The sequence below is a fragment of the Leptinotarsa decemlineata genome, unplaced genomic scaffold (genome assembly GCF_025532065.1).
Source record: "Leptinotarsa decemlineata unplaced genomic scaffold, Ldec_3_MD MMD2_P_RNA_scaffold_6, whole genome shotgun sequence".
NCBI lineage: Eukaryota > Metazoa > Arthropoda > Insecta > Coleoptera > Chrysomelidae > Leptinotarsa > Leptinotarsa decemlineata.
Window position 1 is genome coordinate 4,756,866 of NW_027412533.1, and position 13,871 is coordinate 4,770,736.

Sequence of the window (13,871 nt, forward strand, 5' to 3'; positions counted from 1 at the left end):
CCCCAGCTAACATATATAGACATGTCATGACGGATATATGATGGACATCCAATAGCAACTGTTTGTCTATAAGATATTTATTGAGAATGTAGACAAGATATCCTCCTTATCAAAGTAGAGGTTGATTGAAACTTTTGTAGTCTTTTCATACTTATTATGAGTAGTTCTGAGTAGTAGTTCTGAGTAGTTCGTGTGAGTATTCAAAAATAAAACTTTTGACCCTGCATGCGTGCATGTGTAGATCCATCAAAAATTTAAAGTGAAGAACATCAGTAACCTGCCATTGGCTTTTTCTGTTCAGGTGGGCGGTGCGTGATCGTTCAAATGAAACCGACGGCCGTCGCTAAAATAGTCAACTCCGTGGGAGCGGTCATTAACGCTCCATCGGAAGACGACGACGAAGAAACGGAGGTTTTTGAAGAGGTAATCCACGAAAACTGCGACGAAGCACTCTTTCGGCCCATCGTCGCTCCAAAAACGATAGCGTGCCGTGGCAAAACGAAACACTACGGCGACGACATCATAACGAAGAGTTTGGGCGCCACCACCGAAGTCGCTGTCACTATCCTCAAGAGGGGCGCAGATAAAATCAAGGCCAAGTCGAGAGAGGCGTCTTCTAGAAACGTTAAGGAAAAGCCTAGAGACTCGCCTAGTCGTTTGCTCCTTGAGGAAAACACTAAAAGTGTCGAAATCAGGGCGAAGCCGAATGTCGAGGCTAAAATCGTCGACAGTACTGATGGGACTGATATTGAACCACCAAAACCTGTTAAAACCGAATCAGATAAGGCAGACTTTGACGTTCCACCATTTGAAAGCGAAGACTTTTTCTCGCTGGAGACCCTGCCGAAGTCCGATGCCTTCGAAGATGCCAGAGACTGCGAGGAGGCATCCTCGGCGCCCAACAAGGGAAAGAGAAAAACCAGACTGAAAGTCGACAAGTCTTACGCATTGGACGATTCTTCTGAAACGAATACCTCGGAAGAAAACGTTCTGGAGGAAAAGAGTTTCACCAGACGAACGAGAAAGCCGAAAGCTAAGCTAGGAGTGAAGATCGCGAACATCAACAACGAGAATCTGAACACGGAGAAGACTTTGGAGCAGCGCGCCTCGGAGATTACTGTCAAGAAGTCCTGGAGCAGCATAGCCTCGTCGAAGTCGGCCAAAGAGAAGTCTTTGATCGACCATACGGAAAACGAGAAAGACTCGAACCCGAGCTTGCCGACGATTGAGTTTACGGAAGAGTTTACGGTGCGTTTGCCAAGGAAATCGAAAGAACCCTACAATGCTCCTGATCTCATTGATATAAGTCTCCCTCCGGAGAAAAAGACAGCTGCGGAAGTTCCAGTGGTTTCCATAACGGCTGATTTGTTGAAACTGGACAAGTCCTCTGATGACGATAAAGGAGAGTCTAGCAGTTCACCCGGCGAAAGCGATGACTCAGGAAAAGTTCCGGATTTGATATTCGAGGACTTGACTGACTCGAAAATCGCCCTGGTGGCGTCTACTAAGTCGTCTCGGAGGAGGAGGAAAAAGAAATAATATGTTTAATGTATCTTGAAGAGAGAAGAAGTGATGTGGTGTGATAATTTGCGCAGCCAAGTTGCTAGAAATTAGCAAGTTTTAAAGTTTGTACCATCTTTTTTATCTATAGGTTCATTGGGAGGTAGAGTGGCTTTGTAAAAAAATATTCTGCCGCTAATGTGGAATGAGAAAAACTTTCATTTTCGAAGCTAAAATAACAGAGAAATGATGGTTATCAGAATAAAAATCGTCTTAGTCAAAAAAGAGGCTTGAGTTATTTTACTCTTTATTCAATTTGAAGAAAAAAAATTGTCACTAACATATATTGATGGAAATTTATTCAAGCCCTTGAAAATTGAATTAATATTGTCGTGTGATGGTTTTATACAAAAAAATTTAATACCAATCTTATTTTTACTATAAAAATTCACTAAAGATTTGTAAGTTTTTTTATATTCAGAATTCAAAAATGCTTTCTCACATTTGATTGCCTGTTATTCACTTCTACTGTTTGGCATTAATAGGAGCTGGAGCTTTATATTCCTCTCGATTGAATTCTCACAGTATAAAATCGATTTTTAAATTATTCGAAAAAGTTGAAAAGAGGCAGTATTCCTATTTTAAGTTAACCCAAGTCTTCAAGCTTTCAGAGCTGTACAGTTGTAGGCACATTCAACATGCTCAATTTTGTAATATATATAAAACTGATGGTTAAGTGAAAGTAACTGTTTCACAATTTGTACATTTCAAAATTCCTCCTCAGTCAGTTGGGAGGGCATGCTGTTTCATGTAACAAATAGAAAAGATAGTTCAACAGTATCACATAGTATAAAGGGATTAAGCAAAATTCATAATTTCTCTGAAGTTGACAAATTATTTGTTTCGATTAAACTTGGTGTCTAAATTTGGTAGACATATTTGATTTTTATCTAAACTGTTTGGATTTGTTGTCAATGTTTCTTGCTGAATATTAAGCTTTTTGACTTCCTTCATCTAAAAAAGTTTTGAAATATTTGGAATCTCTGATAAGAAAAAATATTGAAATCAGTTGAATATTGAAAATAGAATACACTGACCTGTTACTTGGTGAAAATCAATAACACTATGCATTATAATAATTACAAATATTCACATTACAGAATTTATTCCTAATACACGTTTTATTTCAAAAGTAGCTTCTTCAGTTGGACTGGTACAACTGATGAAGCTACCGTTTATTGGAAACAAATTGAATATTTTGAAATTTTTTAATTATTTTCATTAATAAATAATAAATGAAAAGTTACTAATATACAAGAAAAATTTATAAAATATTTCAAACCAGATTATTTCAATACATTTCAATGTATTCACAATCATCCTCAGTTACAATCCAAATACAAGTGGATACTGACAATAAAAATGTCACAAAGTAGCTCGAATTGAAATCTTTTTTCCCTTTTTCCAACTTTTATTGTTTGTATATCATTGATTTTCCAGTTAATGTTCAATCCATTTATTAATCAATATCCATTTCTACATACAATAACTCATTTTCATTTTTATATATTTGTGTTTTTTTAAATTCTTGTACATTTAAAATCTGATAACTTAATTTTAGACAATGGAAGTCCAAACTTCTAACATTCTTACCTAAATACTTTTTTTTGTCAAATACATCAGACAATAGTTGACAATACCCACATTTCATCTTTGTGATTGCTAGACAAAAATACCAGAATTAATGACGTTTTATCAAAAATCACTTAAATTTAATAATAGAACCTACAGCATGTTATAACTCTTTTAAAAAACTAGGCTTTTTCTGAATTTAATAAAATATACCCTTTGTATATACTTTTCCTTTCTATGAATCGTCGTATAAGATTTGAATTTGTCATTTAGATTATTTTTTAAAACTTTTTCATAATTTTCACATATTAATATGTGACATTGAACTGAAAATTCAAATAGTGAAATATAATGATGCCTTCATCTTAAATGAGGAAATTCATTATGAGCTGGATTTTGAACCCCAATAAATAATAGTAAATTTTAATGTTTTCTAAAAGCGATGAAAAGAAACGGGCTAGCTTGTACTCGATATTTTAAATTTTACATTCATTTTCAACACTACACATTTTTCATAAAAATATTAGTATTTGTCTTTTTTTAAATGAACTCTACTACTAGCCTAAAAACGACATGAAAATAAAAGTTGCTTCAGTTTCTGAAATGAAACATGTTCCTATTCCACTCTTATTTAATAGCTAATGATAAGGTTTTGTAACACTTTATAACTGTGAATCAAAAACTTACTCAAGTGTGCTCTGATTATTTGTAAATAAATTTTTCATTTTTAATATAACCTGATAGTATGGGCATTTTGATGTTTTAAAAGTTGTATTTAGGTTTATTTATTACTTGTAGTGATTATCAACTGATTCTGATTGTTGAATAATTACAACAATATTTCTTACCGTTTTTTAGCTAAATAACCTTCCACAATCTGAAAAATGAACAAAGCTAAACCGATAGAGAATCTGCTGAGGTGTAATGAGGATCACATGGAAAAGTTCACCCCGAACAAATACTGCTTAAAATGAACCACTTTTGAGTCCATTTAGTGAGTAACTTGTCATATTCATATATTTTTCCTACAAATTAAAATAAAATCAATTAAAAAATTTAAATATTTAAAAAATCAATTGAAAAAAATTAAACTATTATACTTAGCTTTCCTTAGTGGTTGACAAGTAACTGACTAACTGGAGTGTTTTATATTACGCAGTAACATTTTGGAATGAACTTTTCAGTTTTCCCTTCATTACACTTCAGCAAATTCTCTACTGTTTCAGCTTTGTTAATTTTTCAGATTGTGGACGGTTATATATATATATACCCAAAAAAACAGTGAGAAGTATTGAGTCTTCCACAAGAAAATGTCTTTCAAAGAATAAACAACAGTATTGTTGCTTGGTTACCTAGATGTGATATTGACAGACATGTACTTACATTTTTGGTGCTATGCTAATCAATCATCTTAATATAATCGGGTAAATGTGTAATTTTACTAAAATATCATTTTACTTCAATTGAAAAATCTCATATTTAAAATATCTGTTCTACATCACAAAACTCTGCATTCCGTCAGTGTATGGTTTTTACCTTTGGTAGCACTGACATAATGTTCATGTTCTATCAATTTTACGATCAAATGATGGTCGGTCGGTAGCCAGGCAGTTCGACGTGGGTGCTTTGTTCACTCAGTCAATCGGCCGATGTGTGAGTCGATGGTTCAAGTCCCAGGCTGAACACTCGATTTTCACTTGCTATCGTCCAACCCGTGTTAGGAATCACACGTTAAAAGGTAAGACCTCGTTAGTCCTTAGCTCGCACAAGTTTCAACTTCTGAGGGTTGTCGTTCGTAGGGGTGCGATCTTGAAATATAAAAATTGTAGAACTTGATACAGGTACAGAAAACTAAACTCAAAATTCTAGTTCATCTCGATAAGTTACTGCATGAATTCAAAATGTGCCATTCATCAGTTACTTATATATTTTGTTATTTATAAAAAAAGAGTTGCACAGATTCTTGTGGAAGGCGAGAATACCTAGAAAGATCCATAGAAAAAACATATCTGCCACAAATAAAAGATTTTTGTTCAATGTTTAACTAGATTCATTCTGCTACAATCAACATACCCTTAAATTAAAAAGGTATATTTTTAGGAGAGATTAATTTTTGGGAAAGAAAGTTTTTGGCCTTTCTTTGGAAGACTCCCACATTTTTTATATCAAGATGTAGAAGTAGAAAGCCAAAAACTTTCTTTCCCAACAATTTACCTTATTGTGTTCAGCTAAGAACACCAGTTATTGAGGAATCACTTCAATTGAGAAGACATATATCAGTTGATATCCATATAGTAAAATTGGTTTTAAGGTGCTATAAGTTATTTTAAGTTATTAATGTTGAGAATGAATTCTTTGTATCCAAAGGTAATAACTTAAGTATATTCCTTTTTTGGTTTTGGTTGTGTACTCGAAGTTTGCCTGTATTTATTTTGAATCTTAGGTTGATGGTTTTCTCTAACGTTGTGATGTACAATTTCTATTTTTAAACTAATCAAAAGAAAATATAATACGTGGATTCAAGGCACATTATCGGTGTATCTATTAAACCTTTTTATATCAGGTGTAAATAACAAAATAAAAAAAATATTATCAACTATTAGTTTTAGGTGTACATGTTTTGGGTATTATACTTATTCAGGTTATTTATTCATTTCTATTTTGGTGTGTGTTAAGATAATTCTTGAATAGTATATACAGTGTGGATCTGTATGAATTTGAGGGTGATATGTAACTTGAATTGTGTTGAGTTGTATATATTTTTTTAATAATGCAATTTGGTGAAAAAACCTCCGGCATAAGGGTTCTTGTGATACATATGAATTGGAGGTTATTTTTGTCAGAAGTAAGTGTTCTCCAGGAAGAATTTTTAATAAATATTAACTCGGATACACTCTGTATTTCACTTTTTTAGTAAGTTATTAATATCTTTTATGTCATGAAGCTCGGGTACAAAGAGGTTTTGGGATTAACACTATTGACATTATCAACAGAAATATCATTACATTTCCCCATTCAATTTGATAACTTTACCATATTATTATTGTTATTATAAGTTTCAATGTGAAAACTACTGGTACTGTTTTCCTGTTCCTGAATCCGACTTTGTCAATAGAATTGACAAAAATTGTAATAAACACCAGAAAGAACATTATTCAGAACAGATGTTTAATAAATTCTGTTTCATCCACATTCATAAGGTGTCCGATAGGCACAGTTGTCGAAATTGTTGGTTATAATAATAATAATGTTTATTCACCAGTTTTGAATACATTAAGTATATACGTAAGTCAATTTAATTAAATGTAAAAGAATATAAAATGAAGTATATGTGACATAGTCAAAAATATATACAAGTCCAGCCATATAATATATACAACTAAAAAGCTATTATTTAAAAAGTCATTGTAACTGTAGTAGTATGTCCATATGAGTTGGAGCAATAACGTGGAAAATTCTGCCTAGCGAACATAACTAAGTACAAATAATTATATATAATTAGTATAACTGTATATAATTCGAGGGTGCAGGTAGAATTTTATGATTTTTAACGATGAGTCGACAGCTGTCCTGAAATTTGACACAAAAAATTTGTTGTAGAATTCGCTGCTTCTGCTACTACTATTGAAAAGTCTCTTGTCCTACCCCAGATCATAATATTCAAACAACTGGTAGGCTTTTCTGGTGGAAAAATGTTACGATAACTGACTTTTTAACCTAACCTTACCCCACATTTTCAATATCATCCTATGAATTCAGTGTTAACTCATTTATTTGACACCAGGCAGTAAACTTTTCCATAACCGGTGTCGTAATTTGGTCTCCGTACTTTTCTGTGGATTATGTAGGTGAATCTGAAATAGGTTCTAAGATTGATTTAGATTTGAATTTTCGAATGGTCTCTGATGGTCCTTGAATATTATTATTGTCTTTATTATCATAAGAAACATTAGATGTTTATGAATAAGGATTTACTGAATTAACTAAAGATACAAATTTAACAAAATAATGAAATATCAAACAAGAAAACAAGTGATTAATGTGAGCATTGAACATTCAATTTGTTAATAGGTATAAAAAAATTATAAATAATTGAACATTCAATATATCCAAACAGTCAAATGTGAAATTCTCCATAATTAATATGAACATAATTAAATGGTAGCTCTGGTTGCAGCAGCTCTTCCTCTTTGTTGGTCCTTTGTAGTTTTCTGGCCGATGTTTGTTCTAATTACTTCTTGGACAATCTGTTCTGCGAGAGATCCCTTTTGATGTAGTCCAAATATTTATTGAAGCTTTATGCGTCATTCAAAAGACTAAATGCTTGATCAGATATTTTCCTCTGGATTTGGATGAAGGACAGATTTAAAGTTCAAATGACATCCTATGTGAATCTGAAACTCATTGTTAGACCTCTACATATCTGAAAGAGCACAATATACCTCTACACACTCCAACAGTGTTCACAAAATATTCTAGATAGTTTGAAAGTCAGAAGTTTATGTGATGAAAATTTGACATTTCATAAACGTGTGAAACAAAGCTCTTTCACACGTTTGTTATCTAAGGCCAAAGTTTTAGAGATATTCTAACCTAAAATTTCATATCACATAGTATTTATTTTTCAAATAACCGAAATGTTTTTTCATTTTGGAAGAGCTATATAATTTTGCCATTCAAAATAAATTTCGTCCCTAGCTGATATATGAGATATCACTTTCTAAAACAAGGTACAAGACTTTTCTGAATGTCATAGAAGCTTACATATTACTTTTCGCGCCAATTGGATTCTAGCAATTGCTGAATTTAAATTTGAAATTAGTTTTGAAAAATTGATGTTTCTTTGTAAAGCGATACCAAAATATTGTTCTCTGTAAAATATTTATCTGAAGAGATGCACAAACAAAAGATTGGACACTACAGAAGTTTCACTACATTGTACACTATTTCACGACTTTGTACACTCAGCACCTAATGTTTCACTATCGACTTCAATAATCATGATTCTTTCACGTATTATATTTTTACCACCGCACATTCAACCTTCAAAGTGAAATTAGCCAAGGTGTATTCAAATATTAATATCAGAATCCATCATCTTAGAACGTCAGAATTTCGAAATTTCTAAGTGTGTGTTTTTGTATTTGGGAATTGTTGTGGTTTTCTGAATTTGAAGTTCTATAAAGATTCTATATGTTTTGTGTCTATTTATGTTGAAATGTCTCCATGATATTTGTAATTGATTATATTTAAATACACACACTATGTGGATATTTTGCATTTGAAAGTGCATGCTACTTTTTCAGATTATATTCGAATATGGTTCTTTTTTTTTGTCACTCGAGAGACTTGTCCAATTCGTCCAAAAATTCGGAAAATATTGCAGTCTCATATGGGCTTATTGGATTTTTCTTCCTTTTTTTATATCACCCATTCCAATAATAATATTTCTTATACTGGTTTGGTCATATTCTTGTTTGGTATGTGTCATATGCTTCTTGGAATAATATAGATTGTCTTTACAGTACCTCACAATGTCATACATCATACAGCTGTCCCTTTCCTTATGTTGAATTGTCTATAGCTAAGATCTCCGTTATATAGCCCTATTTTATTCAGGTGTCCCCTGAACAGTGTCCAGTGAGTAGCCCTGTAGTTATTCTAAACTTTCCCTGCTCTGTTGAAACTTTTTCAGCTTATTTTTCAGGTGGCTCCTTTATTAAGGTTTACAGTTACAGACTAATTATTAGGTATAATTCCAGAATCTTTCATCTTTAAAATTAATCGGATGATTTTGTTCCACCCTTGAACATTTTTCAAAAGCAAATTTGAATTAAAAATATGTCAAAATTCAGAAAATTCATTGTTCTTGAGGATGTTTGAGTCAATGAAATACGATGTTTCAATGTAATTCAACAGTATTTTCGTTATTTTGGATTGCATAGAACTGATTTGTTATTCTGGTGTTTATTATGATTTTTTCCATAAAAAAAATTAAAAGTAGTTAGGTCAAATAAAATATAACTGAAAAGTATTCTTTACGCATAGAATATATATTTTTTGGCAGAAGAGTACTCTTGATAATTTTTTTAAAATTTGGGACCTGTTTAAAATTTAATTCATTAAGTGTAAATAGTAAATAAATGTTCAATGTGTGTTTTTAAAATTAAAAACAATCAGAGAATGCAAATTGTGGCTTGGCGCTGTGAAAATAATTGCGAATATATGCTATTGTTGCTGCGATACATTAAAATGCCAAGTGCTTATTCGTTATATATAAAAGTAAGGTGCTAAGGACATGAAAAACCACAACACGAATTTGTTATTGAAATATTTTTTGATTTCATTTTTGCCACAGTTATTTTTACACAGTTTGTATTTCCAATGTGACAGTTTCTGTTCTTATAAAACATTACATATATTTTGCAATTCCTGCTTCATAATACCAGATAGTACATTTTTTATATTTGTTTCAAATTTCTTGAGTATGATGTTTTCATTAATATCATTTATATAATGAAAGAGAAGCCTAGGACAGATTATTTTCAAACTTTCCTAGTCCAAAAAGATTGATTTCATATATTTACAAAACATTTCGTACTACTCCTTGAAGCTACGGTAAACCTTTTGAATAACGTTGATTTTGTGTGAAACGTTTTTAACCCTGAGTTGCTGCGAATTGTTTCTAAAACTGCGTTAGTTTGTAATATTGAAAATCAATTGATGTGTTCATTTCGAATTTTAAGTTGGGAACTGTACATACTTACATATAAGCATATCTGTCATTGAAAAGTTTGAACCTTTGTAATATAGAAAAACAAAAATATAAAATGATTTATATATGTCAACGCTTTTATTTACAAAACATAGTAAGTTGAATTTTCGGGGGGTCATATGATACCTCTCAAAAATGTATGATTTTAATAGTCCAGAAGATGAAAATGAGTACATGTATAATTTTTATAATTCAATAATTATATTTCAACCCTATTTTGATTACGAGGGTGATCTGAAAAGTTTTCGATCTAACATAGATATAAGACATTTTTTCATTTTTTTTTTTATTTTTCAACGTAATATCCTACACACTTTCCAGCGATGCTCTTATCTCCGTAAGCCGTCCAAATAGTACTCGGCATTTTTCTCTGCAAAATACGAGGGTGGTCTAAAAAGTTTCCGACCTCAACATGAAGATAACAGCAGTCGTAAATAAAAGCTAGTGAATTTTGTTTATCTGTTGACAGTTACTCACCAAAGTTTCTGCCATTTTGGACGCGCAATTCTTATATAATAGTCGTTTGAGTAAGTTGATGTGAGTGTTTTTATGAAAATGGACAAAATCTAGTATCGAGCTGTCATTAAATATTTATTTTTAAAAGGCAATACGCCTATACAAATAAAATATGAGTTGGATTCTGTGTATGGGGACTCTGCACCATTATTTACTACAGTGAAATTTTGGGCAGCTGAATTTATACGTGTATGTATGAGCGAGGAGACGATGAACGTTCGGGACGTCCAAAAACTGCAACTACCAACGAAAACATCTCCAAAGTTCATCAAATGGTGTTACTCGACCACAGAATTAAAGTGAGAGAGAGAGAGAGTAAAGGTTATGAACTTGTCAAAAGAACGTGTTTATCACATATTAAATCAACATTTAGGCATGAGTAAGCTGTCCGCGCGTTGGGTGCCGCGATTACTCACGTTACACCAAAAACGTGTTTGAATGAAAATATTCAACGCTGTGTTGGCGCAGCTTAGGCGCGATAAATCCGAGTTTTGGCGCCGAATAATTACTGTCAATGAAACTTTGATACACCATTATACGCTCGAAACAAATATACAGTTCAAACAGTGGCCTGCAAAGGAGAAATCGGCTCCGAAAATGCAAAAACTGTTTTTTCGGCTGGGAAAGTGATGACGACTGTTTTTTGGGTTGATCATGGAGTTATTTTAATCAAAATGAAAGAACTGATTTTGGTAAACTGGTAAATGGCAAAATAATAAATCATGAAAAGAATACACAAATATGTCATTTTGTCACTCCTGGACAACTTAACTCTGTATGGATGTCGAACCAGCTGATGTACCCGTGAAAGGTTTACTCTTATGCCTTAAGGAGAATATTTTCTAATTTCTTCATTTTGTCGAACCTCTTCACACCTTTTCCTGTTTTTTGACTTGAGATGAAACGAATGAAACTCTTGAATTCACTTTTTTAGCAATTGAATTACTCCATCTATAAGATTGACAGAAAACCAAATTTTTTCATTATATGTTTATCATAATCTTGATAAAACATTATTTACTTTCCTATTTTTGAAACTGGAGCAGCAATGTAGGAGAACACTAAAATAATTCAATTACCCAATTTACAGCAGATATAAATAAATGTATGAATGAATATATTACAGTAGTGTAAATATACTATATACCAAACTAAATATTCTCAAATGGATTTATATAATGCTTAATGAACTAAGTATTTAAATTATCTACGATTTTTTCAATTGAGGCAGATCTATAGTATTTCTTACATTTTGAAATAAATTTTTAAAACCTTTCAAAATTATAGTTTTTATAATAAATGACTTGATTTTATAACAAATTCCTTAAAGCTGATAACAAATCTAAAGTTGCCTGGAATATAATTAAACAGAATACAACATCCAATAATATGAGCAATTGTTTTCCGAATTATTTTGAAACTGATGATGGAACTCGGGTACATGGTGGTCCTGTTATTCCTCAAGTCTTTAATGATTATTTCATTGACTGTAAATTCTCTAATCAACGATTCTGAACCTGCTGGTGACCATCATCACGATATAAAAACAAACTCTTTTTTTCTTCATCCTTTAGACGAAACTGAACTTCTTGATATCATCAAGTCCATATCGTCTAAGAACTCTAGTGGCATTGATGAATTACCAGGTAGAGTATTATTGTATGTTGCTGAACTAATCATTGAATCACTTACATACCTACTTAATCTCTCTTTCCTTGAGGGTTCATTTCCCTCGTGTCTTAAACATGCTATTGTTGTTCCTGTTCACAAGAAAAATGATGAGCACTTAATCTCCAACTACAGAGGTATTGCATTGCTGTCTTCATTTTAAAAAATTTTCAAAAAATCCTATCTCATCAGACTTGTATCCTTCTGTAAAAAGTATAACTTACTCGCAAAGAGCCAATATGGATTCCAATCTGGTTTATCAACCTAAGATGCTACTCTTTCTCTGGTAAATCATGTTTTATCCAAATTTGTATCCTATTTGATTTGTCACGTGCATTTGATACCATCAACTTCTCCTCGATAAACTTTATGATACTGGAATTCGCGGCCAAAGTCTAAAATGGATTAAGACTTATCTGACTGGCAGATCACAATCTGTTAAGGAAATCTGGAATATATCATTCTGAAAATCGTAACATATTAACAGGTGTTCCCCAAGGTAGTGTCCTGGGTCCTACTCTCTTTCTCTTATTCGTCAACGACATCTCTAATATTAATCAACAACATTGTACTGTACAGTTTGCTGATGATACGTCCTTCTTATTGAGTTCTTCTTCTTGTGAAGGATTATCTGACCAGGCTGATATTGCAGTTGCTAATATGCTTAATTAATGCGCCAGAAACGGCCTTGTACTAAATAGCAATAAATCTAATACCATTGTTTTCTCGCTTAGAGAAATGGACTGCAGTATATTATTTAGAGCTAATACTAAATCTATTGTGCAGAAAAAAAGTCAAATTCTTAGGGTTGAACATTGACTCCCAATTATCCTGGAATGATCATATCGACTCTATTTCTATAAAATTATCCAAGCATTGTTTCGTCATTTGGAATCTCAGAAATTCTGTCCCTATAAATATTTTATTAAGTTACTACAATGCCTATGTTCACTCAAGTCAAAATTATTGCTTAGTCTGCTACGGTAACAGCAGCAAATTGAATGATCTCTTGATTGCTCAAAAAAAGATACTAAGAACCATGTGTTTTAAAAAATATGGTTATTCTTGTAAGCAGTTATTTACTGAGTTACAAATTTTAACTGTGATATTCATGTATATTTTAAATTGTGTCACATTAAGAATCATAACCATGAGTTTCAGCAAAGGGATACTATCCGCATAGCTGCTGGTTATACTATCAGGCAAAATTATAATCTGATAGTTCCTGTACACAAATTAATATCTGTATCAAACGGACCTCATGTTATGTCTATGAAAATATTCAATAAACTTCCAACATTCATTGAGAAAATTTCAAATCCCATTAATTTCAAAAATAGGTTCAGGTTCAAACATAGGTTTTTTAATATGTTTTATCGAAAGAAAAAAATGGCGTTTTTCCAACACTTCCGGTTATACCGGATGTTAATTCAAATGTAACGCCCTGTATATTTTTATATTTTTGAATATGGGGTATAATTTTAATGTGAGTGTATGTGATACACCCTATATCAAAAATGAACCGTTCTCGAAATATTCATTTGTTTACTCAAAAAACTCAGGTATTGGGCTCTCGAGTGATTCCCCCATAAAATCCAAAAGTATGATAGAATACATGAATGAAAAAAGTTTTTGCCTTCTGCTTCTCCATCTTGATACAAAAAACGTGGGAATCTTCCAAATAAAGGAAGAAAGCAATCAATTTTAAACGAAGTAACTCTATATTTTTCTCGAGAGAATTTATCTGGTTGAAGCTGGGATGATTCTGTAACCGTGTTAG

The 13,871-nt window shown here is 32.1% G+C and overlaps 1 protein-coding gene across 3 annotated transcripts in view; it reads left to right on the forward strand.

The window, feature by feature from the left end:
- The window catches only part of LOC111504403 (breast carcinoma-amplified sequence 3 homolog), a 32,773-nt gene extending 22,801 nt beyond the window's left edge, over positions 1 to 9,972 (forward strand). For all 3 annotated transcript variants that reach the window (XM_074169855.1, XM_074169854.1, XM_074169853.1), the window contains exon 10: positions 302 to 9,972. In XM_074169855.1, coding sequence (XP_074025956.1) covers positions 302 to 1,539 — 1,238 coding nt within the window. In that variant the 3' untranslated portion in view covers positions 1,540 to 9,972. The remainder of the gene's footprint in view (positions 1 to 301) is intronic.
- The last annotated feature ends 3,899 nt before the right edge of the window (positions 9,973 to 13,871 follow it).